Genomic DNA, 27,761 nt, shown 5'->3' on the forward strand with positions numbered 1-27,761 from the left:
GTTGGAACTAGATGATCTTCAAGGTCACTTCCAAAACAAACCATTCTAGGACTCTATGATCTCTTTCCTCAGCACTCTCTGTAGACTGAAGGAAATCTTCACCTACAGAATTCTTCTGCCCCCCATTGGTGCAGGGAGAACAAACTGTATGTGAAGTAGAAGTAAGTACGTGTTGACTTCCTTTGATGAATATCAGTGTTTCCAGGAAGAAGTAACTGTGCTGCTGGAATGGTAAAGACCCAACAGCTACTGCTGACCTCAAGCATTGCTTGGGCACATGCAGGACTGAATGCTACATTAGGTATGCTTTACTTTTTTTTTTTAGTATCATTATAAATATAAGGTCTGGTAGGTTTAATTTTGGATACCCTCCCCTGCCCCCCATTCAGACGTATACTAACTTCAGTATAAAACCAAACATGATTAAGAAAATCAGCTTTATTTTTCTGGTAGAATCTTGTCAGTGACTAAAGCTTAGTATTTCACCAATCATTTAACTGAAGCCTCTATCAAAAGTGGAATTAATTAATTTAAATAAAGAGTTATGCTCTTAAAAAATAGTGATTCCAGCCAAAGTCTCAGTAAGTACTGCAAACTTTGTATTTAGTGGAGTACAAAAAACTGTTCCCAGTTTGATCCTTAAACAGCAACTCCTGAGTAGCAATTGCAGAACAAAACCGAAAGCCAGTATGAAACAACTGTCCATGGATGATACTATGAAAGGCAGAGAATACCTTAAATTGTTGGGCTTTATCACCTAGGCACCACATTATACCTAACAACTAACAAAGAAGGAACTTGACTCAAGCAAGCCTGTACATACACATTACTATTACTGAAGTGCAACAAAACACCTACCCAGGGAGCTAGTTATGAGTGAAAACAAACATCTTAAATCCCTGACTGCATTTAATCCCAGGCTCTTGCTAGGGAATACTACTGCAGGTGACATCACCAGTGTGCCTAGTGTGCACAGCACCCTGACCCTGCTGGAGATGAGTCAGGATGCACCAGTGTAGCTCTGCCACAGTGTCTGAAAAGCTGAAGTGGTGTGCAGTAAAAAAGCTGCTCTTAACTGACATCTCATCCTGGCTTGCATTGTTCAGTTTTTGCATTCTGTACTTAGCCAAACAGAAAATAAAATTATTCAGAAATAAGCTTATGAGGGGAAAAACACACCAAAAACCCCACCAAACATCCATTTTTTGGTCTACATTCCAGGTAGTGAGAGCTCCAACCATCCCATGTCCTAAAGCTGTTAGTCTGAGCCAGTCGGACAAACATGGTACCGTGAGCTGGAATTGCAGTCTTGATGTAAGTGGCAAGTACTCAGGTGTGAGCAGTGGAGGGGTGCTAGAGGGATGTAGCACTGCCCGAGACTGCCTTGTAAGCCTTCACCTGACCAAGTGGTTTCAGGAAGCAGGGGCTTTCCCCCTCTAGCCAATACACTGCTCCAGCCTGGAGGTAGCTTTAGGCAGGGAAGGCAGCACCATCACATCAAGGCAACCTGGCTCACAAGGGCAGTTGAGATGATGAAGCCATGGGGAAACTAGGCTGTGGTAGACACAGCAGGTGAATTACGCAGGGCTTGGGGAATACAGGATTTAAACACTTTGTTTACTTTTAAAAAGTGAAGGCTACCTCTCATTCAAGTGAATGCAGTGCTATCTTAACAGCACAGAGAAGCCTGCTTTTAAGAACTATTAAGAGCCCTGTTCTCTAGTGTTCATCTACTCCAGCCAAAAACTCTTTGCCAACACTAATCCCTTATCCACTTACTTGCTTTTGTTGCTGCATTTCTACACAGTTCAATTTAATTTGCTAGTCAGTATTTTAGTAAGATCAACACAACATCTTAATAAGGAATTGCCTTTATCCCTCATTTCTGGTAATCCCGAGGAAACAGTTTTATAAGACATACTATGCTGTGTCAAAACCTTACACAAAATGGAAATGGGGTTTTGTTCAATCAAAATAATCCTCTATATCGATGTCTGGATTCAGGAGGTCTTCACCATAGGCTGAAAGATCCATTTGATTTAAAATTAAGTTCTCAAAAGTTTCTTCCAAGTCCGTTTCACCGATCAGCACAGCTCCCATCATGCGGCCATTCTGCATCACCACTTTAACATACTCTTGTCCCTTGGTACATCTCAGCATCAGTTCATGGTCTAAACCCAAGCCTTGAGCATTGTATTTTCCCAAAACCACCACCTAACAGAAGGAAAAAGGAAAAAGCACTCTTAAGATCACTGCAGCAGCTTTTAGTGTTTCTGCTGATAACAGTCCTAAGCTTCAAAATGCCTTTCCCTAGGGAACCTCACCCTTTCCATTGGTGTTCAAAACCACAACAATTAAAAATCTTCACCTTGAAATATAATCTGTAAAACTAATCATGAACCAGTGGCCATGCTGAACTGTGTTGAATTTATCCATGAACAGAAACCTAATAAAATGGAATATATGCAGAGATGCAAAATTTATCAGTTGTCATTCACTAATTAAAATTTCTAGTATATCTGTAAAGATCTTTGCCCTCTTCAGTTTCAGCATTCAAAGTTAGTATGAATGGAGAAAATTTTAAGTAAGACTAATTATTACATAGAGCAGACTGTTTTGGCAATAACAGAACATCTGCTCAGTGCTGGCAAGTGTATATAAGCAACCAGTATGTGTGGTCTAAACCAACTCAGTGGTTGAGACTTTTAGACTGTATTTACTTTACCTTGTAATTGAAAAATTTTGTAACATGAGCAAATAGTTCAAAGCTGAAATCCAGATCAATAGATTCCCCAGAAGTATCTGCTGCCATGCATTTTGCTGCATACCATCCCATCTGCCTAGCTTGAGTCCACAGTCTCATCTAGGGGAAAAAAAAAAAAAGATTTAAGAACACAGCTGAATGTCAGTGTGCAATGACCAACACTCCCTGTATTGTCAGTGCATACTACGTATTTTCATTATACTCAGGAAGACTGAACAACTTGGATTTCAGTCACAGAGACAATTATCTGTCATCAACACACCCAGGATGATCTGCTTGTTCACTGGTTTCTGCTTCAATTCAACTTTCCTCCCATCTAGTGTCTCCAAATAGCGTGTAATTTTCTTTGTAGATCAGCTGCTGCTGAGGGCAGGACTGTATGATTGGATTTACCTGATGCCACACTGGGCTAAGTTCCCACGACGCTGTGCAGATATCCCCAGCTGCATATATATCTGGCAGGGATGTGTGCATGTGCTTATCTACTTTCAGACCTCCATCTTCACCTACAGCAAACTAAAGTATTTGCACAGATCAGTACTGAAGAAAAATCACCATTTAAACCAAGAAATTCAACCTCACCCGTGTTAAGCAGTCATCTCATTTGTTACTTTTTAATGGAAGACTCTAAAAAAATTTCAGTAAGTTCGCTATTTTGCTAACTCAAAACATTAGAAGATATAAAATTATATTAATAAATAGTACAGGAACCCAGCAAGATGCTCTTCTGGATGCCATGTAGCAACAGAAAAAAAGGTCATGCAGCATAAATGAAGTATGGCTATTCTCCTACCTAAGCTGACTCAATTAGAAAAGACTGATAACCACAAGTGAATCACGTTTTTCAACCCTCACCATGTCAAGACTCCATCTTCAAGGGAAGGAAAAGAGATCCCCCAAAGACTGCCATAATTAAGTATTTTCCACAGCTATCTACATCTCAAGACTGCTTTTCCATACTATAATGCAACCCCTGCCCCCTGCGGAATTTATCCTAAATACCTGAATCTTATCATACATAGAACCATTCAGATAAGCAAAGACATCATTAGGCTAACAAAAGTAGAATCTCCTAGAAACCTGTGTGGTTTTCCTTACCAATTTTAAGAACACATCAGTGTTGCATTTTACAAGGGACCTTCACATATCCTTTAAAGTATCTCAAATGTATTTAAAAAAAAGCTTAGAAAATCATTACTTACAGAAAATAATTATTTAACATGAGACTATCTAGAGTGGCCAAACTCCACGGTAAGACACCAAACATTAAGCATTATTTCTATAACACAGCATAGGTTTTAAAAATATTGCCAATACCCACGCAGGGAAATAACAGACAGAGCTTGCAAATCACACTACGTACATTACAGGAACACTTATGGTTAGGAGTTCATTTTGTATTTTTGTCAAGGGCAGAAGACACCATTGCAAATACCTAATTCCTGATCTAACTTTATAATGTAGGCCTTGAAATATTACATGGCTCAACATCAGACTTATGTTTTCCTAATTTTCTTCTGCTTTATTCTATTTTAATTCCAAATCAGAAGGAACTGCAAATCACCCAATACCCTAAGGTACGGGTTATGTCTGGGACAGAGTTAATTTTCTCCATAGTAGCTTGCATGGGTCTATGTTTTGGATTTGTGATGCTAGCACAAGGATGTTTTAGTTATTGCTGGGCAGTGCTTACACAGCCTCAAGGTCTTTCCTGGGGCAGTGGTAAGGCTGGGGATGCAAAACAAGTTGGGAGCGGACCCAGCTGGAGCAGCTGACAGTCACTGATCAAAGTGATATGCCAACCTATATAGTGTGCTCAGCAGGAAGAGCTGGAGGCAAGGAGGAACAGGGGGGTGTGCATAATTATGGAGCTTATCTTCCCAAGTAACAGTGATAAGCCCTGCTTTCCTGGAAGAGGCCTAACATCTCCCTGCCAGTGGGAAAGAGTGAATGAATTCCTGCCTGTAGGCACAGCTTTTGCTTTCCTCTAACTGTCTTTATCTCAAACCATGAGTTTTTTCACTTTATCCCTCCAACTTCCTTTCCCCATCCCACTGTGGGGAGTAAACGAGCAGCTGTGTGGGGCTGAGCTGCTGTCCAGGGTCAAACCAGACACCTAACATGGAGACAGAATGATATGAAGGCCTCAAAATTCACATGGCAGCCATCAACTCTGTAATCATTATCTAGGTTCAGATGCTGTGTGACTTCCCTCAATAAATATAAGCACTTTATAGCTCAGCTTCCCAGATGAAAAATACTAAAAATAAAATTTTCTCCTGAGGAGGAGGCAATTAAGATCTGTAAGGTAAGAATATGATGCAGAACTAAAAGAAAAATTATTCTAAATTTTTGCCACATTAACCAGTTATACAAGTATTTTTCTCCCTTTCTATTTACTTAACAGTGTGCATTGCATATGTCAGTACATAAGCAGCAATATATTAAGTCAAAAACGCTAAGGAAATTAATTTTTATCGTGTTAGGTATTTCTGGTACCAACAATTTGGAAATGCTGTACAACATTCACCGCTTTTAGTAATCAATGTTTCGTGTCAGAAGCATAAACCAGCTGGAAGAGTTTATTTCACCTTACTTAAAAAAAAACAGCTTAAACTTCAAAAGTAACCAGTATACTTACATTATTGCCATGAAGAAATGGTTTAACATTTGGCACAACTCCAGTGGCACTGACAATGAAATTGCATCCATAAATTTTTCCATTAGTTAATTCCACGTATACAGGCCACAGAACTGTAAAAGGGGAAAATTTTGCCCTGAGAATGTAACGAACAGAATTTATTTTATTAATTATGTCTTATAATAAGATATGAAATAATAATTAGAAAAATAGTCTTCTGAGATCTCTAATTGGTTAGGTAGGAAAAAAACCCAAAACTAAAGATTACCTATAACATTTCTTACCTTCATTCAGGACTAGAAAAGGGAGATTTAGGAGCTGAGCTCCAAAGTCCTGCTATTAACTTTCTCTGGAATATTCCTAAATCAAATCCCTCATTTGTAGGGGGAAAACACTGTGGCCTGCCACTGCTTCAGTCCTGTGGGATGTTCTCTGAAGTACACAATTGCCAAATACTCTTTTATATGTGAATTTACACATACACAGGATATACCTCAAAAGCGAAAAAGAGTGTCAGGAGATTTGATTTGCTAGAATCTTACGCCAGAAGTAACTGGCTATTAAAATAGTAATTTAAGTTTTCATTCAGTGGAATTTATACAGAATTATTCATGAAACAAATAATGTTTTGTTTTACTTTCTTTGAAGGATTACTTCAGTTTTGACAACAAATGTTTTGGGGTTTTGTACTTCTGTTTTAACTCCACTATATTATATTGCTTTATTGGATTGTCATAAGAAGGGAATATTCTGCATAAGGAATTTAGGGGACTTTGTGGAAAAACGGCATGACCTGTAACATCTTGTAATTTCATTATAGCCTATGAATAAAAGTCTCAACTCCTAGACTTCCATTTGATTTATAAAAATAAAGGATTTGTTTTCCAAATCTGTATTTGCTTTAAGCCAGCAGACAAGATCAAACATGCTCCAGCCGTGCTTTATCTTTCAACACCTTATTTCTTATCAGCACTGGCACCTACCCTCATCGGGTTCTACATTTTTCTCCTCCTTAGGAAAAGTCAAAGAAGTCCGTTGCAGTTGTATAAATTCTTGCTGTAAGTATATTTTCTTTACTTCACATAGTATTTCAATATGTACTTTATGAGAAAACTAAAGAAAGATTGACAAAATGGTAAACATGATAATTAGTAATAACAGTATTTTTAATAGCAAGTATACCCTCACCTAAGCTGACTTCAGTAAACTGGAAAAAAACAAACATATCCCATCTTAAAGCATGACACATTAGCTGAGTTCCCACACTTTTTCCTTTTTTGGCACAGATACAACCATAGCAAATGCCTATTTACCTGCTTTTTCAGCAGATATCTGATGTTTCTTGAAATTTCTCACCAATTTAATTTTTCTGGCATGCCAGAAAGCTTATCAAGTTCTCCAGAGTTTACAGGGAGATAAATCAGAACTTACGAGAAAAAAAGTAAACTCATCTTTTCAGTCTTTCAAGATTTCAAATCCTTCCTTTTTCTACCATGAATTAAATTCTGATAGCAATAACAAGTTTATGTCCTAAATGCTGCCAAAAAGAAAATACAGCCTGTTCCAGCTGCCCATGTTTCACCCCTTACTCCTATTCTGAGCTCAAGACAAGCTAGAAAGCTGCCTGCTTCTTTAAACTATTTTGTAAAGTCAGGCCTTGAAGAGTTTTGCAAACATATTTCCACAGCCTTCAAGAGCCAAAACACCAGCAATTAACTTCTGGAGACTGATGTTCCGTACAAATCCTACTGTTCTGTTTTTCACAACAGAAAACATACATATGGCAGCTAAAATCAGGACAATAGAGGTAGCACTGCTTCTGGTTAAAGCTGGGATTGACATTAGTCCCACAGAAATATGCAAACCAACATTTATCTTTCAATCTGAAGAGCAAATCGCTAAAACCATGTCAGTGGATCCCATTAACCACCCTTTTCCTGAAGCAGAAAGTTGCCTTTGTTAACATATTTTCCTGTTTAACTCTGACAGAAGAATCAGTTCAAGCATATTTATTTGTCTAATAATCCTGAATGTGGCATTTCACTTCTGTCATCCTTACCCACTTAAAGCAATATTTAAACAAACATGTAAGCAAGATTATGACCATACCTCTTTAGTCCCTTTAAGATCTAAGCCCTCGTGCCAATCAGGGCCTAAGGCACTGCCCAGTTTGTCAGATGCTGCTACTGGTCGTTCTTTTTCTTCGCTTCCTGAAGGAGAGAGAAAAAAACCAGCTGATTTAGCGTGCATTCTTCATTGCCTCCAGAATTCAGAGTGAGGATTCTCAATTAAGAGAAATATGACCTGGTTGGCAAAAGGGAAGACAAAAGTGTGCAATGTCCCAAAACCAGACAAATCGGACTCCAAGCCAGTATTTTTAACACCCTTCCACTTTATGCCTTTCATTATTTCACTCATTTCCTAAACAACCATGCCACCGTTAGGTGCCTGCAGGGATCTTAACAGCTAGATCCCAACAGCACCAGGGATCTGGATACTCACTGTAGACTTGGCTGCTTAATATCACAGCTAATACTTACATTGATGTCTATCTACTAGCAAACGTGCATTTTCCTCTCCGTGCACAGCAGTGCAAACTGTAACATACCATGATATGTATGAAGGATGCTGAGTGCCATTTTGTGATGCTTTGGCTGACTCTTACTTATTCTTACTTATTCTTCCAGCCTGAGGTCTAGAACCATGCTCTTCTTTCTGTTATTATTTTGGATATATGTATGTTTGTGTCGTATTTGTTCTTGCAGTTCTCCTTCACTGTTGTTAATAAGACTGCAGTTCCGTCACAACTGTAATAACATTATCTGAAATTTCATCTTGTTCTCCAATAGCTTATTGCAGGAGAGCTCCTTCCTACATAATGCTGACATAGTTCAGAAAAAACCAAACATATTACAGAAAATGGAACAAGTTCTTCAGCAGATGGAACGCAGGAAACAAAATGCAAACTTGGCACAGACATAAAGACAAGCGCATTTTTTGCAGTTTGTAGGTAACTGTCTTATATACTGTCATGTGTATACATCAATTCTGGATGAGGTTTTACATCTTTTTTTACTTCTATCTTTTTAAAGAAGGAAATGCCACCGATGATTAACAGTAAACCTTATTTATGGCCTAGGAAATTAATTAACTGATCTTAGGACTATCTTTAATACTAAATGCTGCTGCAGTGTCAGGGGACTAAAACACCATACCTTCCATTGTATACTTGGTTCTTTTACACTGAATTGGAGTCTCTCGGTTTTCAGCAGTTAGCTTTGGAATGAGAAATTCAGCTGCTCCTGCATCAAAAAAAGTGTTCCCAATGGCTTTGTCTTTGATAGCCCAGATTACTTCACAGCCTTGAATTTCATACCTATGGGCAAGTAAACAATGGATAAAGTGACAGACTACCTGAAAAGGACCTGACTCTTACTAACACAACTAGAAGCATGCCAGGTTTCATTCCAGAAGCTAGAAATAAGGGATTCAAGACTTTTAAACCTATCAAATCCACTATTGCCTCTAAGTACTTCCATAAAGAACACATTTAAAAAAAAAATAAAAAATCTCTTCAAGTTGACAGGTCATACTGTATCACCAGCACAACTGTGACTAAACTGGTGGAAGGTGAGGAGAAGCAGATCAAATTTATACTAATAATTCATATTTCCTGTTCCCCACAATGAAAAAAATGTGCACGTTTGCCAGACTGCCCATTGCTATGAATGGGCATTTGGATCTTACTTGTACTACCTGGAACATGAACTGGTGCAAACATGCAGAGGACGATTTAGTGAAAAAGTAATTCCCTGCAACACAAAACAAGACCGTGTAACTGTCTAATACAGGTGGTTCTGTAATCTAGCAGAATGCAGGACCACATGCTTCAGTATCCTACCTGTGACAAAGGCCATGTCAGATACTGCAAAAGCTCTATCAACTTAAATTAGGCTAAATGAAAGATAAGCTGTTAACGTCTTCTATCTCCAGAAGTCAAACAAGTTGTATAACTTAAATATTGCTCTTCATAGTCTTAACAGAAACCTGTTGGTGCCGAGTCAGGAAAACACTGTATATACTTGGTATCTTTGTGTCTGAAGCTTTCTGAATTTCATGTGACAGTAAGTGCCACCATACTGTGAAGAAAATATTTAATCAATTCTGCTACTCAATTATTTAAGAGCTACAGTATTTTAAGTCAACCTTCTCCCAAACTCGTGCACACTAGATTTAACATTGAATTACAAAGATTTTATTTGCATATTTATATTTAAAACTCAGTAATTTACTTACACCAATTCAAGTGCAATCCCACCGTTTCCTACCACTACTATTCTCTCAGCTTGAGCCAAATTCTTCTGAAAAGCCTGCATTAAGAAAGAAAAAGTGCCAGTTACAACTTAGATCATATCTTCCATCACACTGATCAATTTTATCTTTTTCAGTATTTTCTTGCTCTCTTGGTCTTTTAATTTTCTCAAGACTCCTGAAATGCATGTACTTATGCTAAGATCTGTTACAGAAGCTACTGAAAATTGTGAATTTCTGTCACATTAAGGGATGAAGTTACTGATAGAGCCTGACAAGTCTTGAGATGAAGGGCTGTATTTTTTTGGTGGCTTTTTTCTCCCTCCTCTTCGCTTTTTTTCCTCTTTTTAAATGCAAGTAATGTTTTCATGTCCAAAACAATAATTATTTCATAGTTTAGCCTCATCTTGCTTGAAAAAGCATCCCCCTTCTTTATTCTCAACGTCAAACTTAATTTGATGAATTACAGTTCTTACATTGGAGAAGTGTTCACCTTCACCCTGCCTCCCTTAATTCTTAAGACCTATAGAAGTGAAACACCACTTTCTATTTTCAAGGTGAAGTTTTAGTCTATTAAATAATCATTCCTCACGTGAAAACTTTTCCACATCTTTGACTATAACTGTAGCTCTTTTCTGTAAAATGAGGAGAGGCTATGGTAGAAGTAGGGGGAAAACAAAAGTCCTTCAGTAGGTTTTCCCTGTAAGAAGTAGCCCTTCATACCATGTACCTGGTACACCTCCTCAGGGAAATTTCTAACACGGTAAGCTAGAATAAATGTAGAAATACTGTCTACGAGCTATCTATAAACTTATTTATAGTGACTAATTAATTTATGTAATGGTATTTTAAGGCTACTTCTTCTGCTACTGAAATTACTCCTATATAAGGATATATAGCAACAAACATCATGTTGTTTTTCCATTTCACTCTGCAATCATTTTTAGTATTTTGCATCAGAAGCAGGACTATATCACACACTGATAAGTCCAAAATTCATTTACCTGCGCACTGTCAGTATCTCGGATTCCTAACACATATGGGTTTCCTTCAAAAATTAATTTTGGTTTTGCTCCAGCACACAGGCAAAGTTTTTCATACATATATTCTTTCCCATCCTCAGTCAAAACCTTCTGTTAGAAATTAAGAGAAAAGAAAAACAATTGGAGACATCTAAGAGACCATCTGCTTTTTTTTTTTCCCTTTATGTCATAGTATTTTGCAGGTATTAAAAGCTGTAAGTGGCTTCAAAGCCTCCATACTCTCACTGCATGTGTGTCACTTATTTGCACTGTACTCACCACAGACTTACAAGCTGAAGTATATGACGCTGTATGACAGATAAATTGGAAACTGTACACAGTACACTCAAAGAAGAAATACTGAGACTATCACTTGGTGGCACCCTGTACTCACCATCGGTGCTAAAAGAATCGGTTTTCTATGCGACAGTGTCCCCCTGCCCCAGTAATAGACGTAGACCTGTGCACTACTATATATTAGCAATTACGATTCTCATTCAAAACATTTCAACAAAGGCAGGCCCGTGTTAACATGGCACAGGCTAGAATGTGGTTTAGAAAGACCATAAATTCTGTTATTTGCTAAAGAAAACGGGTAGGCACTGAACAAGCTGCATCACTCTGCAACAAGCAATATTTAATTTTTAACATTTTATGACCTTATTTGTTTTTTTCAAAACTAGAAGCTAGTGTACAGTTTTGTACAAAGAGATTTTTTAAAGGTTCTGGGATATGTGGAGAATGGCCCAGAGAGGCAAAGATCCCCAAAATCTGTACAGATAAAATACTCGTGCTTACAGAGGCATACCTAAACTAAAACAACATTATAATAATGGTATAGAACTATAATTGCATTCATACTATTAGCCAAATTATAATCTAACTGGAATCGTATCTCTGTGGCTTAAATTGAGCAAAAACAGTTTTGGATCTGAATGTGAGTGTCTGGTAATTACTGAAGTGAAAAATAACATGTCAAGTTGACAAAGACACTAACAAGGATCTGTAGGTGCTGTACACTGCAACGTGTTTCCTGCTAAAAAAGAAATTTTTCACAAATTACTTTTTTATCATAAAGTTATTAATATTTTGGTCTTTGTAGCAATAACCTGTAATTCAGGAATCACAGAGATCTCCAATTATGGGTAAAAGAAATGTTTGGACACCTGTATTGATATGACGTACTGGTTTCCTTGACTGGTTCCCCTGCTGTTCCAAACAGGCATACAATGCAGTATTGCTAGGGTGCCAAGGATTTTAAATCTAAAAGATACAATTACCTAATGAACGAGTAATTTTTGATCTACAGTTATGCCCCTTGTATATATTCTACTTGAACAACAAAGTGAAATTGAAGTTAGGAAGTATTTTCTTGTACTTTGGGCAATTTAACACTTCAATAACCAGAATGTTTCTCAACAGAATTTCATGCCTGAAACATTCCTGTTTCTTCTTGTTTTACGTATTTTTTAATGATTTGAAAAAACACATAAAAGAGAAAATAGCAGCTTACATGTTCATCACTTTTCAATTGTTTTACTGCAGACTGTATAACTTTAATATTGGGATATCGTTTTTCTAGCAGAGAACTTGGTTGCTCTTCTACATCAAATTCCTCAAGTGTTTTGGAGACCTGTTGGAAGAAGAGATGTATTAAAATTTCTCTTTTTCTAAAGCTCTTTAACAAGATAGGTTATGCTCATTTCCAGTAAAGAAGTCACAACATAAAGCCCATATTGTCTCAAAACATGTTATCACGTTACTGCTAAAAGTTCCTTTTTATATACAGAATCTTTTAATGCCTATTCAGCTACTAGCATGGAGAATTTTAATTCTAAAGCTAGAAATTAAGCAAAAATGGAGAACCTTAATGGCTGCTCTAACTGCTATAATGTTTTATTCCATACATAGATTACTAGTCAGCAATGCTGCTTTTTAACTTACCTGATGCAGTACTAAGACCCTGTTTTTCTGTTAACTCTGATGAAACAACTCAATCATCCTCTCCTCAGTACTTTGGGAAAAATTATTTGTCAAAACAACTTAGGGACATATGGAAACATACTTTTGTCTGGAATATTTTTATTGTATTAAAAAAGAAAATTGTTTACATTTTCTTCATGATTCAAAAATCTCTTCTTGCAGGTGGTAACAGGCAGGCTCTTATGTTCAGAAGTGCTTATTGTTCAGCTTGAAAGCAAAATGTGTAAGACAAGTGTTTCAGCAAAACCGATTCAACATCACCTCAAAGCATTAACAGAGGTAGCATTTCATCTGTAGTCACTATCTGGTACTTCACAGAATAGTGCAGAAAAAAAACCTCAACAACCAACCAACAACAACAAAAAAACAACAAAAACAAAATGCAAACAAACAAAAAACCCCAACAAACAGACAAACAAAAAAAACCCACACTAAAAAAAGAGAAAATTACAACTTGGAAAATATTTAAGTAATTTATACTGATTTTGAGTTTCTTCCAGAAAGGAGCAGCCGTATGAGAATCTCCAGGCCTTCCACTTTAAAGAACATTCAAGGAGTCTGGAACGCAGCTAGGAACCAGAAGTCACATCATGCTTCCAATTTAGAGAGATATTAAGATGCTCATATCTGAAATGTAGATGCTGCTGCCTTCAAATAGCGTTTAGCTATTCCCTTACTCCTGAGATACTGAAATTTCTGCTGATGTGAATCAGACTTTACATCTCTGCTGTGTGCTAATGTCTTTCCTGGATACTCATGATCCTACTGTCAGCACTCTCAAGCCCAGACAATATTCTTTGGTTGGGTCTTCACCCATCTCACATAGAGATCTCAGTCTCTCAGCCATCTTCTGAGAATCCCATTAGCCCAGGAAAAAAAACCAAAACACAACACAGTACAAAAAGGAAAAGATTATGATAGGCAATTACAGCCACCATATGCAAAGAACTGCCGTTCTGCAGAGAACTGCTGTTCAAACCTCTCCAACCTTTATTTCTCCCCTGCAGTGATTTAAAGCAGGCATTCATACACCAGGTAAGTTATGTTAAAAGCAGGCTGTCAGATAAACCGCAGAGTGGTCCTTCTTTACTGGTCATGAGATACACCTCACCTGTTAGGTACCATGTTTCCAAAAGAGTCATTAATACAAATGCCAGGTGGATGTGCTGCTCTAGGTGTCTTAGCTTTTCATAAGGTAGAAGCTAACTTCCTACCGGCTGGCCGCTTTGCATCCTCAGTTCTGTGCAACCCAGTCTCCAACTCCTTCCGTGCCCTGTGTTAAAGTTCCCTGAGAGTGAGACAGGGCAGTGCTTTCCAGAATCTGAGTAACTGCAAAATTAGCTTAAAAACCTACTGGCCAGAAATCTGAACTCATGTCTGAAGTTTATTAGGGGAGAGTTAATTGAATCATCAGCTGATGGAGCTCTAGGAAAAGCTGAAGACAATGTCACAGAAGGCTATCCCTTTATTACTTGCCAGAAGTCTGTTTCTACCCAAAATTTGAACACACTACCGTGTAAGATCCACTTTCTTAAGTAATTTATTCCAAAGACACCCTTTCAGTGCTTAAAATGAAGTATACCCATTAACAAAGTAGTGAAATAAAGCTTCAGTAACTTAGAAAACACTACAACTACGTAAGAACCCAGCTTAATCTTTGCTCTAATGTTGTGAATATACTTACCAATTACTAATGATTATGAATCACAATAAAATACCTCATTAGTCCTAAGAATACTTACCACTGCAGTCACACTAATGTGAGAGTAAGTTCAAAATCATTGGCATTTTCAGCATTTGGTTCTAAATTATCTGTACCTATACAAACTTCTAAAGAGGTCTTAACCATAAGAAAAATTCAAGTTTCTCTTACCTGTTTGAAATTTGTTACAGCTTTTATAACTGGAGAAGCTGTCATTAAAAAAATGTCTTCTGATGGGAATTCCACAGCCAGCTTGTAAAGAAAGAGAAATCATGATGAGTGAGCACAGTCATCAATAGATTTTGACTTTAAGACTAGTTATTGGTGAAAAGCAGTAGTTGGTCTACATTACTTTAGTCTTGTAGAATCCTATTGGATAAGCACTGCAAGATTATCATGGTATCATAGAATGGAAGGAAAACAATGGAAATGAACAGAATTTGGAGACCCAAGATTTTAATTAATTCAGACACTAATATATCTTCAGTAACTGCAGCCATGGTACAACTTCATGAGGTTGACACTGGCCCACCTCTCCAGCCTGTCAAGGTCCCTCTGGATGGTGTCCCCTGTGTGGTGTCAACCACACCACACAGCTTGGTATCATCAGCAAACTTGCTGAGGATACACTCAATCCCACTGTCCATGTCTCCAACAAAGATGTTAAACAGCACTGGTCCCAGTACTGACCCCTGAGGGAGACCAGTCATCACGTGCCTCCATTTGGACATTGAACCATTGACCACAACTCTCTGGGTGAGGCCATCCAGCCAATTTCTTATCCACCAAGTAGTCCATCTGTCCAATCTGTGCCTTGTCAGTTTGGAGACCAGGATGTCATGTGGGACAGTGTCAAATACCTTGCACAAATCCAGGTAATAAGCCTCTGAAAAACTACAGGACTCTATGGAATGCACATGATCAGGTTCAGTATCTTTATTAATGAAAGACAGTGGGAGTAAGTGCACCCTCAGCATGTTCACAGATAATATTAAGACAAGTGTGCAGTCGGTTAGTTAGAGGGAAGGGATGCCAAGCGGAGAGGGGCTTGACAGTCTTGAAGTTAATGAAGTTCAACAAGGCTCAGTGCAAAGTCACGTACGTGGGCTGGGGCAACCAACGGTATTAGTACAGACTGGGTGGTGAACAGATTGAGAGCAGCCCTGCAGAGAAGGACTTGGGGATACCAGTTGATGAAAAATTAGGTAAGAGCCATAAACATGAACTTGCAGGCCAGAAACCCAATCGAATGCTGGGCTGCATAAAAACAATTGTGGCCAGCAGGTCAAGGGACCCCACTTGGAGTCCTGCAACCAGCTCTGGTGTCCCCAGCACAAGACAGACACGGACTGTCAGAACAGGTCCAGAGTAGGGCCACAGTCAATTGTCAGAGGGCTAGAACATCTTTCCTGTGAAGACAGACTAAAGGGTTGTTTGTAGTACAAGAGCCTACATATATCATTAACCATGGCAAGAGGCAAAACCCCTGAAATTAATAAATGGTAGAAACAAACCAGTTCCATAAAGATGGAGAACAGTATCAGTATTTTTTCTAATTTAGTCTGCATGTGGCTAATACGTCAGAAATTATATATTATCACTTCATCACCAGAGAACAACTGCATCTGAAACAGTCTTTATATTGCTTTTTAGTTTTAAAAGATGAAATATTATTCACTGAACTAACACACACATAATTTTATTCCACATTATAGGTACAAAACTACCCCCATGTTACTTCAAAAACACTGAAAATTTGAAAGCAAGAAACAAATTTATCTTTGGAGCTTAAGCCCACGGAAAGCTAGAGACTGGACATTCTCCACAGGTGTAAAGTACTAAACACGGACCAACCAAAAGCAGAGCAGCATTTTTATAAGAAGGGGCACATCATAGCAGTCTTCTTAATTGCAGTAAAATCCTTTAGAGCTATGAGGAGTAACGTATGCAAAGCTCCTTCAAGTTTCTCACCTCCTGACTAGCATATTCCGTATGCCAGTTCTGTCAAGGTGCAAAGTCTTAACTCTCTTTTCAGGAATTGTTTATAAGCCCTTATCAGGTTATCAGCAGGACAATTTTAACCTCTTGAGAAATATTTCTGGGCAGATAGATATTGTTATGATACAGCATTACTTCTCTGGGCTGCTTTTGTTTCGTTTCCTTTTTTTTTAACTGGGACAACGTATTTATAACCAATTGGTGAGGGGAGTGTGTTATGACAGAGTACTTATGTCATTGCTGTATAACTGAGAATAACGGGGTCATTACTACACGAAGCGAACTGTTTGAACAGAATTCCCCCAGTGGGCGCTGCGCACACTGATGTTCCTCAGCAACCACCGCAGCGGCAGCCCCGCAGCCCCGCTTCACCTTCACACGCAGAACTGAAACAGCGCCACGGGGCCGAAGGGCCTGAGGAGCCCGAGGGTGAAGCCCCGGCCTCACGGCTGAAATGAGCCCTCCCCCCGCCCCTGCCCTGCGGGGGGCGAGAGGCCCGAGGCCCAACATGGCGGCCCCGCCGCACCGGAGCCCGCCGGCCCCTCGCGCCCCCCCCCCCCCCCCCCCCCCCCCGCGCATGCGTAGTGCGGGCAGTGCGGGCAGCGCGGGCCCGGCCTCACCTTCTCCGCGCAGGTGACGCCTGCGATCCCTCCGCCCACCACCGCGAATCGGCTCCGCGCCACGCCGGGAGCAGCCGCCATGCGTCCGTCCCCCGCCGCCGGTCCCGGCCGCGCCGGCGATCAGTGAAACCCCCGCAACAAGCCAAGCCCTGCCGCTCCCCACCGGAACGGCTCCCACCGCCGCCTCTTCGCCGCGGCGCGCGGAGGACGGCGCTCCCGCCTACGGGGCGCGGCAGCGCCCAAAACGCCTGCGGTGGCGGCGCGCCCCTGCCGGCGGGGCGGGGCGGGGCGGGCACCCTTCGGTCACCGGCCCTGAAACCCGCCCCGAAACAGGGTTTCCTCCCCGGCGTTTTTGGTTTTTTTCCCTGTTTTTAGTTTTAGTTGGGCCTTTACTTCCTCCTCTTAAAGGGGCGAGGGCTTAGGGCTCCCAAGGGCTGGAGGATTTTGATGGACTTCTGTCAAGGGGCCACAGGGAACAGAGAGCAAATAGTTACGGTAGAATGTTAGGCCAAATAATAGTGTAGACCCTGGTGTGAGGAAGAACAGAGAGTTGTTGCCTCTGAGACGTTCCTCTCCCTAATTTTATCCCTCCCTTCACGAGGTGTAGCCCTAGGGAGGCACCTGGCCCTTCCCTGTGGGGTCCACAGCTGCCAGTGCCTGGGTTCGGCAGTGGGGAGTCCTGCTTTCTCTTTGCTTATAGGAGCAAATGACTTCGCTGCCTTTCTTCTTTGCTTTGGAGACTTGGATAAGAAGTGTGGCACTGTCATCTGAGAAGTGTCTCAAAGTAAGGAAATAAATTGATGTGATGAACAGCCCAGCCATGCCTATAATTAGAGATGAGCTGCTTAAAACCAGTTCCACCTTTCGCAGTCTGGTTTACCTTAGAGTTGTCAGCGTATTACTAAGTATGATTTTAATTCTAACACTGCCCTTCAATGCTTTTTTTAGTCTTGGAGGAAGGGATTCGCTGTAAAAGAGAAAACTACTAATTGCATGTACCACAGAAAATGTTGCTATTTTATGGCCGATGCCTGTTGAGACACTCCTGTGGCTATCAGGACATCAATCACAGTCTTCAAAACAGTCACTTCCTGATGGCAGTTAGTTATAAATAGTTTCATTTTGTTTTGTTTTGGTGTTTTTTGTTTTGTTTTGTTTTTTTTTTAAGAGGTAACTTTTTTCCCTAGCATTGAAGGTAATTTCACAGTCTAGACAATTGCTGGCCATTTTGGTCATAAACTAAATTCTGTTCTCCGAACACATCCCATTCCACTGCAGATTACTTAAGTAAATGACCTGACCTAAATGGTAGAAGAAATTGGATAGACTTGCGTCATCAAGTAGAGGAATATCTCCCAAAGATTTTATTCTGTAGTACATGATAAATGACAGGAAAATTAATCATTTTACTTGGAGTGGTTGCTTCTGCAAACTAAGAAAAAACGTTACTGCCTCCATTCACCAAAAAAAAGGAAGAAACCATTTTGGACATAAGGGGCAAATTAAGAATGAAAATAATTGCTCACAATTACAGCATACCCTCTTAGATCCTAACTCACAACAAGGAGATGATAAGGGCAGATGTGTAAAAACTCTTCCAAATTAATAATGTTTAATTTGTGTATGGAATGTAATAAACTTGGCTTTAGTATCAGCAACCCGTTGCAAATTCATTCCTGACACTTCTTACCAAGTTTTGCACATACACATTGGAAAGGAGCAGCAGAGACCATGAAAGTAGATGGCAGTCATTGAGTTGGTTTTATTCTTTCTTAAATGAGAACACTTCATACTCCCTGAGGAACTCTGGAAATCCCTGTGCATCTATCATGGTGCCCATGTTACTCATATCACTGTGTTTGTGTAACCTTCAGTGCATGGTTTTGCTTATCTGACACTCACCATCTAAATATAAATGTGACTGTCATAACCATCCCACACTCTAAATCCTTGCTGTAGTCCATAGACAGAGTGAGTATTGACCTGGAAGAATCCTTGCAGAAGTTCTGGAAGAAATCCACTTGTCTGTAAAGTACAATCATTTTTCTATGAAGGAAAAAGATTGTACAGTTACAGGTTGATGGGGTCTCTTGCATCCTCTACTAAATGGCCACTGTGCCTTGGCACAGAGCAAGGCCTATTAGATCACGGCTTTGTTGTGAAAAGCCAACTGTGCTGCCAGCTGATGGTGATGCACTTTGTATTTCTATTATCCTTCCTTTTCTGCAAGTGTGTTTGGGCACCTCAGATGTATGTTGATTTGGGCTGAGGTGGTAGGTTTTGTCTGGGAATATGAGCAATGTATCACTCACGAATAATGAATTAATGTACAGAATAAGACAATAAAGCCTTTATAGCTACTCATAGTATAAGGAATTATTTTTCTTTCACTGTGTTCCATTCCTGAAGCAGATGGAAAGATTTTTGAAACAGTGAGAGTACAGAGAGGCTAGAGGTGCCTGATCCACAGACTGCATGATAAAGATGAACTGAAAATTACATCGTTTGATTTGCCTTTGGAAGGGGATCAGAGAAGTGATGAAGCCTTAAAAGAGCACAAAATATTTCACAGGCTGAATGACATTAAGGATTCCAAGTTTTTTTGTCAGTTAGTACTTGGTTCACATAAACGCAGAAGGTTTAATAGTATCATTGTGGTTAATCTGAATGATTCTTTCCACTACAGACTTGCTCCTGGGAAAACAACTGAATGTTTTGGCACCAGGAGGTGCTGGTTCATTATTATTCCAGTAAGAAAAACACTCAGACTCTGTGAAGTATCACTTAAAATGGCATTTATTTGAGCTAACACTAACAAAAAAGAGGATAGTATAGATAATCTGACATCATCCCTCCAGATGCTTGGATGGGTCTCCAATGAGGCACACCATACAGATCACATCCATTGAAAGGTTATCCAGCACTGGGCTCTTTTAAGCTCTTGCAGAGTTTTCCTGCAAGAAAACATTTCTATTCATCATTTCTACTGTCAAAACAAAAAGGATGTTCACATGGGAACTCGTTGCTGCACTGTTAGACAAAGGCAAGGCCATGCAGGTGGTGTGATCGCCCATGCCGAGTGGGAGCTGATGGTGGGCTCCTTGATTGCAAATAGCTGGGAAAGTTTGTCCTGTGGCCAGGGGGTATGTATGTGCAGCACAGCAGGGCCTGAAGGCCAGGCTGTATATGCAGCACTGTACAGCACAGCAGAGGCTTGGTCCAATCCAGGTCAGCTGTTTTGTGGATCACTAACTCCTCGATGTACAATGATCTTCCGGTCAGAATTACTAACTTCCACCCCTTGATCCACATACAGCTGACTGTTCCTGCAGATACCACAAGCTGCAGATTATACCAGTAAGCTTCTTTTGGCTACTAGAAACATTATTTTACCAAAAACAATTACTAAAATTAATAACACAAGAGTAATTAAAAAAAAAAAGTTTGTGAGAGTATGGGTAGGATAGCAGTCATCTTGGAACACAGACCATCAGAGATGGCCTGCCATCAGGTTTCACCCTTAGTCTCACGTGCTGTAAGACACAGTGATGCAAATTTCACCAAACAGTCCAGTTATGCGATGCAGATGAAGGGGAACTCTGGTGCTGCTGGAGGGCAGAGATATCCGGCATTTCGGGTTCAATGGTACACAGCATGCAGAGATCCAAAGCAACACTGTGAGGCTCCACATAGCAGTTCTGCATGAGAGAAAACAAATACTTCTTTTTTACATACAGCATAGGTTCAGACATGTAATGAGGAATGTCTTCTTGCTCCTTTAGGATTAAGGATGTGTCTCCTGGTTCATGTGTCCCATCTGCAGGGATGAGCTTCCCTTCAGGAGTCAGGTATTGGACTTGCCTCTGACTGCTGAGGGGTCATTGGGCTCTATCAACATTCTGGAGTGTACCTCATAGTCCTGATGTCTCAGCAGAAGTCACTGGGATAGAACGTATAGCCTTGGAAGCATGCTTTGCTATTAAAATATTTTGCAACCTGTAATAGCACTGTTGGCCAGTCATGAAGAGTGTGAGAGGGAAGCCATGCATGCCTCTGCTCTTTTAATAAGTCATTGGTCTGCTCCATTAGATGAGCTCTGGGGTGATAGGTATATGATGTACCTGTGCCTTTCACGCTCAGCCATCCATTGTTGGACTATTTGGCCTTTAAAATAAGACCCATTGTCCAACTGGATGCAGGCATGTAGGCCTCTCCACTGCCTAAGTAACCATAGGCCTTTCAGTGTCCCTGTCTGGTCAGCAGGTGCCACTGGGGACACAGCAACATAGCTGGTATATGGCTATACTGTCACCAGTGTGATCTGCAATCCCCGAGCTTTTGGTAAAGGTCCAATATAGTCTGTTTGTCTGTTATGACCATTAACAGGGCCTGACTGACTCTGTTCATAAGGCTGTTGAGGTAACTTTTTACCTTTTGGTATTGTACAACCTGCACACTGCCACTCTGTTCACTGAAAGGCTTCCGGAAAACACTGAGTGTGCTGGCTTGGAGCCCCTTTATAAGTGCATCAACACCAAGGTGTCTGAACCTCCCAAGTACTCACTTAACAAGGCTCTCCGCATTCAAAATAGAGTGTTGGGAGACAGAGCATCAGAAGATGAAGTAACAATGCTAATTTGAGCTGACAGATCTGCTGTAGCATCATGCCCCTTGTCTTCCCCAACACCCTGGGAAATGTGAGTGCCAGTCTGTCAAATCCACAGGTTTTAATTTCCTTTTTTTTTTTTTTTTTTAATGTCTTCTGCTTCCTCAAGTCCTGACTCCACAGTGGTTTCCTATGTACTGCCCAGCTGCCAGCTTGACACTTCCTTACCCCTGTAACTAATCCCTTATAAACTGCCCATCACTCTGTAGGAGTATTGCCTCCCCTATTTTTTATTTAAACTTAAATACACTTTATATACGTATATTCTATAAGTATGTTGTGCTGGTTTGGTTTGGCGGGATTTTTTGGTAGTGGGGGAAGGGCCCCAGGAGTGGCTTCTGTAAGAAGCTGAGAAGCCATTAGAGAGACAATAGATGCACCTCTGTGATTAACATACAATCTGATGTAAGACAGAGAGAGCAGAGTGAGCAGTTGGTAAGAGCTGAGCTGGAGAGGCAGAGCGGAACCCTATGATTGGTGAGGAAGAAAGGGAAGAAGATGCCCAAGCAGAAGTTTCCCTGCAACCTATGGTGAGATGACAGGCTGTCTGCCTGCATTCATGGAGGAATGTGGCAGAACACCCCCTGAAGGTGTCAGGAGGGGTGAACTTGGCCAGTAGACTTGGATTTTGCTGCCAGTGGACTTTAATTGCCCAGCTGTGGAAGACCCCGGCGCCAGGGGAGGTGGCTGTTCCCGAAGCAGCCCCTGACTCTGTGGGAAGCCCAGGCTGGAGCAGCTCCAAACCTCGTGGGAAGGACTCATGAACGAGAGGTTTGTGGAGGACTCTCTCCCATGGGAGGGACCCCGTGGGGAAGCAGAGGAGGACTGTAAGGAATCCTTCCTCCTGAGGACGGAGTGGCTGTTGATGACATACTAATAATAAATAAATAATGTCTGTCATGAACTCAGTTGATTGAATAGAGAGACATAGTGGACTGGACTAAGCCTGGCAAAGACTCCCCTCAAGGATGTAGCTCCCTAGTGACGGACAGGACTTGAGTGAGAAGGCAGTTTATTGATAGAGGATCAGAATGCCCTGAACTGATTGGTTGTCAGGAGGGATTGACAGGTATGCTAACAAGGGATTGAAAAACCACCAATCAGAGACTCAGGAGGGAAGTATAAAGACAGGGCTACAGGCTGCTGGGGGACCAGCGTCTCAGGTCCTTGGAAGAGCAGAAGACTAAAGAGCTACACAGGCAGAAGAATCCTGAAATGCCGCTGCTTCTTTTTTTTTTTTCTTTTCTCAGAGGCTCACTTGCTGCCCAGCACCTCTTAATAGGAAAATGTATCACCAAAAGAGCTATCACTCGAAAGACCCCACAGGGACCGAGGCAGTTGTTAGCGCGGAGCCAGCTCTCGGCTCATCAGTGGTAAGAGCAGATAACGCGCCACCGAAGATAAAGCAGCCCCGCCCTGCCGCCGCGAAACTCCTGCGGCCCAGCCTCGCACCACAGGGACCCCGCAGCCCTGCAGACCCCAGCGCCCTCCAGCCCGGACGCGGCCGCCCGCACCGGAGCCCCCGCACCGGAGCCCCCGCACCGGAGCCCCCGCACGCCCCGCCTGCGGCCCCGGCCCTGCGGTACCGGCCGCCCTTTCCGACTGGGACCAGCGACGGGCACAATGACCAGTCCCTCTCTTCGGTACTGTTATAGTTCTAGTTTGCGTGCTCACCTTTGGCAGTTAACATCTCCAGGTGGGAGCAGGCTGAATTCTCATCGATTCCTCAACCTTAGTTCAATCCCTTTAATTTTGTTCATCTACCCTGGGTATTCTTGGGTGTTCCTGCCCATTTAAATAAGCCGTGGTTAACTTTGTTTTAACAAATCACGGTTTCGCGTTTTACTTTTGGTATGGGTTGGTGGTAACTAGCGGGGCTATTACACGTGGGTACCAGGCACATCTGTACTGGCCCCAGTCTGGGGGGGACCCGCATAAAGGATTAGTCGCGTGTTCATCAAACCTTGACAGTGGCAAGAACCACCAGCCTGTGAACTGACTCTAAACCCCATCCCCTGTCCCCCTGTGCCGCTGGGGGGAAGGAGGGAGAGAAACCGGGAACAAAGGGATTTGGGCCCGGGAAGAAGGGAGAAGTTGGGGTAGCATATGCAAGCCCTGCTCTGTGCGTGTCTCTGTCCTGGGTGTGTGTGATTAGTGTGAAATTGAGTTATTATTTTTTCCCCAAGTTGAGTCTGTTTTGCCTGGGACCTTAATCCTTGTCCTTTGTCTCAAACCATGAGCTTTGTCCTCCTCATCCCAGAGTGTGTGTGTGTGAAGTTAAGTGAGTGGCCATGTGGCTGTTTCTTTGTTGTTGTGTTCAGTCTAAGCCATGACAGTATGTATATATGCACATGTATAAAATAGATACATTTTTAATATCCATCCATATACATTTTGGTATGAAATATCCTTTAATAAGAGCTAATGAAATGAATAGTTGACACTTAAATGTTAGTAGAAAGGAATAAAATAAAAGTAAAAATTGGGCTTGAGTGCCTGCCTTCACAAAGCTGCTGAACAGGCTTTAACATGGCTGGGGACAGGGAGTAAGATCAAGGTGGTGTTACAAAGTTGAGGGACACACACAAGCTGGAATGTGCCTGAAGGCTACAGACCCATCTTACGTGGGTCTGTCTTGTGCAAAGGAGAGACCAGTCTGGGGAGTTGGAACAAGAGGCCCCACAACCCTGTTCTGGTCCAACAGCGTGGCCGTGCAGCATAAGTTGGGCAAACTTTGGGTTTTGAAGTGCTGCAATAAACAGGCATGTCTCGCTTTTGACAGGAGTAAAGTTAATTTTCTTTCTAGTAGCTGGTATAGTGCTGTGTTTTTGATTTAGGATGAGAATAATGTTGATAACATACTGATGTTGTAATTGTTGCTAAGCGGTGTTCATATTAAGTCAAGATTCAGATTCTCATACTGCCCTGCCAGCAGAAGATGGGAGAGAACACAGCAAGGACAGTTGTCCGAAACTGTCCAGAGGATATTCCACACCATATGGTGTCATGCGCAGTATATAAAGTGGGGGGAGTTGGCCAGGGCACACTTTGGGTCAGGGATTAGCTGGGCATCGGTCAGCAAGTTGTGAGCAATTGTGCCATGCATCACTTGTTTGGTATATTCTGTTAACTGTTGTTGCTATTCTCCTTTTTTTTCCTGTCCCATTAAACAGTCTTTATCCCAACTCATGAGTTTTACTTGTTTTTTCTGATTCTCTTCCCCATCCACTGGCAGGGGGAGAGTGAGCAAGTGGCTGTGTGGTACTTGATTACCAGCTGGGATTAAACCACAGCAAAGCAACAGTTGGTGAAAATGAAAAACTAGAACAGCATGACAGCTTCAGAAAAATGTGCATGTGGCATTGTGGGAAAACAGAAACTTGTATTATGCTTTGTTTTAGCTTTCTTGGAAAGCTTTCTGTGCAGAGGAGTGTGAGATAAACAGTGCTTGAGTGGGTGCTCAGCCTTTGGACCCAACAAGTAGGCTAAGTTATGTCTGTTAGGGAAGACAGGTCCAACTCACTGGCTGGAAGGGATACAGCACTGTCCTTGTCTACTGCTTGAACTGTATGATTTGTGAAGCAAAGCAAAGGCTCCATAGTCAGAGGTCATGCGATAAAGGCCAGGACCCTGTCTGGCTACTTATCACGTGTGAGTCTGGCTATTTGCATGCAAAGCAAGGCTCCATGGTCAGAGGTTCATAGAATCATTAAAGTTGGAAAGGACCTTAAAGATCATCAAGTTCCAACCCCCCTGCCCTGAGCAGGGAACCCTACCACTAGATGAGGTCGCACAAAACCTCATCCAACCTGGCCTTAAAAACCTCCAGGGATGGGGCATCAACAACCTCCCTGGGCAACCCATTCCAGTGCCTCACCACCCTTACAGTGAAGAATTTCTTCCTAACATCTAACCTAAATCTCCCCTCTCTGTTTAAAACCATTACCCCTTGTCCTATCACTATCTTCTCTGATGAAAAGCCCCTCCCCAGCTTTCCTGTAGCCCCTTTCAAGTACTGAAAGGCTGCTATAAGGTCTCCCTGGAGCCTTTTCTTCTCCAAGCTGAACACCCCCAACTCTCTTAGCCCGTCTTCATAGCAGAGGTGCTCCAGCCCTCTGATTATCTTGGTGGCCCTTCTCTGGACCCTCTCCAACAGGTCTATATCTTGTGCTGAGGGCCTCAGAACTATACACAATATTCCAGGTGGGGTCTTGTGAGAGCAGAACAGAGGGGCAGAATCACCTCCCTGGCCCTGCTGGCCACACTTCTTTTGATGCAGCCCAGGACACAATTGACTTTCTGGGTTCCAGTGCACAGTGGCAGCTCATGTCGAGCTTCTCATCTACTACCACCTCCAAGTCCTTCTCCTCAGAGGTGCTCTCTAGCCGTTCTCCCCACAGCCTGTATTTGTGCCTGGGGTTGTGCCAACCCAGGTGCAGGACCTTGCACTTGGACTTGATGAACTTTATGAGGTTGGCACTGGCCCACCTCTCCAGCTTGTCAGGGTCCCCCTGGATGGCGTACCTTCCCTCTGGGGTGTCAACCACACCACACAGCTTGGTATCATCAGCAGCCTTGCTGAGGATACACTCAATCCCAATGTCCATGTCTCCAACAAAGATGTTGAACAGCCCTGGTCCCAATACTGACCTCTGAGGGACACCACTTGTCACCTGCCTCCATGTGGACATTGAACCATTAACCGCAACTGTGGGTAGTTAGGGTCCAGTGGCCGGAAGATATCGCGCTGTATGGAAAGATAAGGCCCCTCTCCCTATAGCCAATAGCGTTTAGTTCATGATGTAAGCAGACGGAAGTGACGTTACAAACCTGACCTATATAATGCCGCGTTACACACTAATAAACGCCATTTGCCGTCCACCACATTGGTGTCTGTGAGCTGATGGACCGAGCGGCCTGGGGTTGGTCACCGTGCTGTTCCTGAACCAGGTCGCCACGCCTTCCGAAAGGCAACACACAACTCTCTGGGTGTGGCCATCCAGCCAATTTCTTATCCACCGAGTGGTCCATCTGTCAAATCCATGCCTTGTCAGTTTGGAGACCAGGATGTTGTGTGGGACAGTGTCAAATGCCCTGCACAAATCCAGGTAGATGACATCAGTTGATCTGCCACCATCCATCATCTCTGTAGCTTTGTTGTAGAAAGCCACCAGATTGGTCAGGCATGGCTTGCCCTTAGTGAAGCCATGTTGGCTGTCACCAATCACCTCTTTATTTTCCATGTGTCTTAGCAGACTTTCCAGGAGGATCTGCTCCATGACTTTGCCAGGCACAGAGGCAAGACGGACTTGCTTCTAGTTTCCTGGGTCTTCCTTTTTCCCTTTTTTAAAAATAGGGGCTATGTTCACTTTTTTCCAATCAGCAGGAACCTCACCAGACTGCCATGACCTCCCAAATATGATAGACAGAGGCTTAGCAATTGCATCCGCCAGCTCCCTCAGGACCTGTGGGTGAATCCCATCAGGTCTCAGATTTATGCACCTTAAGGTTCTTTAGATGGTCATGAACCTGCTCTACACCTACAGTGGGGGGTAATTCTTTCTCCCAGTCCCTGCTTTCACCTGTTGTCTTTGTGTTGTGGCTGAAGCACTTGCCAGAGAAGATTGAAGCAAAGAAGTCATTGAGGACCTCAGCCTTCTCGATATCCTGTGTTACTATCTCACCCGTTTCTTTCATGATAGGGCCTACACTCCTTGGTTTTCCTTTCCTCCTCAACATATCTATAGAAGCTTTTCTTATTATTCTTAACATCCCTTGAGAGATTTAATTCTAGTAGGGATTTGGCTTTTCTAACCTGATCCCTAGCTGCTCAGACAACCTTTCTGTAATCCTCCCAGAATACCTGCCCTAGCTTCGACCCCCGGTATGCTTCCTTCTTCATTTTAAGTTTTTCTAGGAGCTGCTTACTCATCCACGCTGGCCTCCTTCAGTTTCTACCTGACTTCCTCTTAGTTGGGATGGAATGCTCTTGGGCCTGAGGAAGGTGAACCTTAAATATCAGCCAGCTTTCACGGGCCCCTCTTCCCTCCAGGA

The 27,761-nt window shown here is 42.0% G+C and overlaps 1 protein-coding gene across 2 annotated transcripts; it reads right to left on the reverse strand.

Annotated features, from left to right (window-relative positions):
• Positions 1-423: 423 nt before the first annotated feature.
• Positions 424-17,246, reverse strand: PYROXD1 (pyridine nucleotide-disulphide oxidoreductase domain 1). Of its 2 annotated transcripts, XM_051613395.1 has the most exons (12): positions 17,042-17,246; positions 14,595-14,675; positions 12,252-12,371; positions 10,721-10,849; positions 9,702-9,775; positions 8,621-8,781; positions 7,515-7,615; positions 6,389-6,518; positions 5,406-5,518; positions 3,158-3,280; positions 2,726-2,863; positions 424-2,214 (listed from the first exon to the last, which is right to left on the reverse strand). In XM_051613395.1, exons 1-12 carry the CDS (start codon positions 17,120-17,122, stop codon positions 1,966-1,968), a joined length of 1,500 nt encoding a protein of 499 aa, XP_051469355.1. In that variant the 5' UTR covers positions 17,123-17,246; the 3' UTR covers positions 424-1,965. The 2 variants fall into 2 exon arrangements, with proteins under 2 accessions (XP_051469355.1, XP_051469364.1); XM_051613404.1 differs by lacking the exon at positions 2,726-2,863.
• Positions 17,247-27,761: the final 10,515 nt, after the last annotated feature.

Source organism: Apus apus, chromosome 1 (genome assembly GCF_020740795.1).
Source record: "Apus apus isolate bApuApu2 chromosome 1, bApuApu2.pri.cur, whole genome shotgun sequence".
In the NCBI taxonomy this organism is placed as follows: Eukaryota; Metazoa; Chordata; class Aves; order Apodiformes; family Apodidae; genus Apus; species Apus apus.

Excerpts from the sequence above, each read along its gene's own strand:
- PYROXD1 (XM_051613395.1), bottom strand. The coding sequence starts at position 17,122 with ATGGCGGCTGCTCCCGGCGTGGCGCGGAGCCGATTCGCGGTGGTGGGC. Across the intron at positions 14,676-17,041 it reads GCGTCACCTGCGCGGAGAAG|CTGGCTGTGGAATTCCCATC; the intron begins GTGAGGCCGGGC and ends TTTCTTTACAAG. Across the intron at positions 7,616-8,620 it reads AACCAAGTATACAATGGAAG|GAAGCGAAGAAAAAGAACGA; the intron begins GTATGGTGTTTT and ends TCTCTCCTTCAG.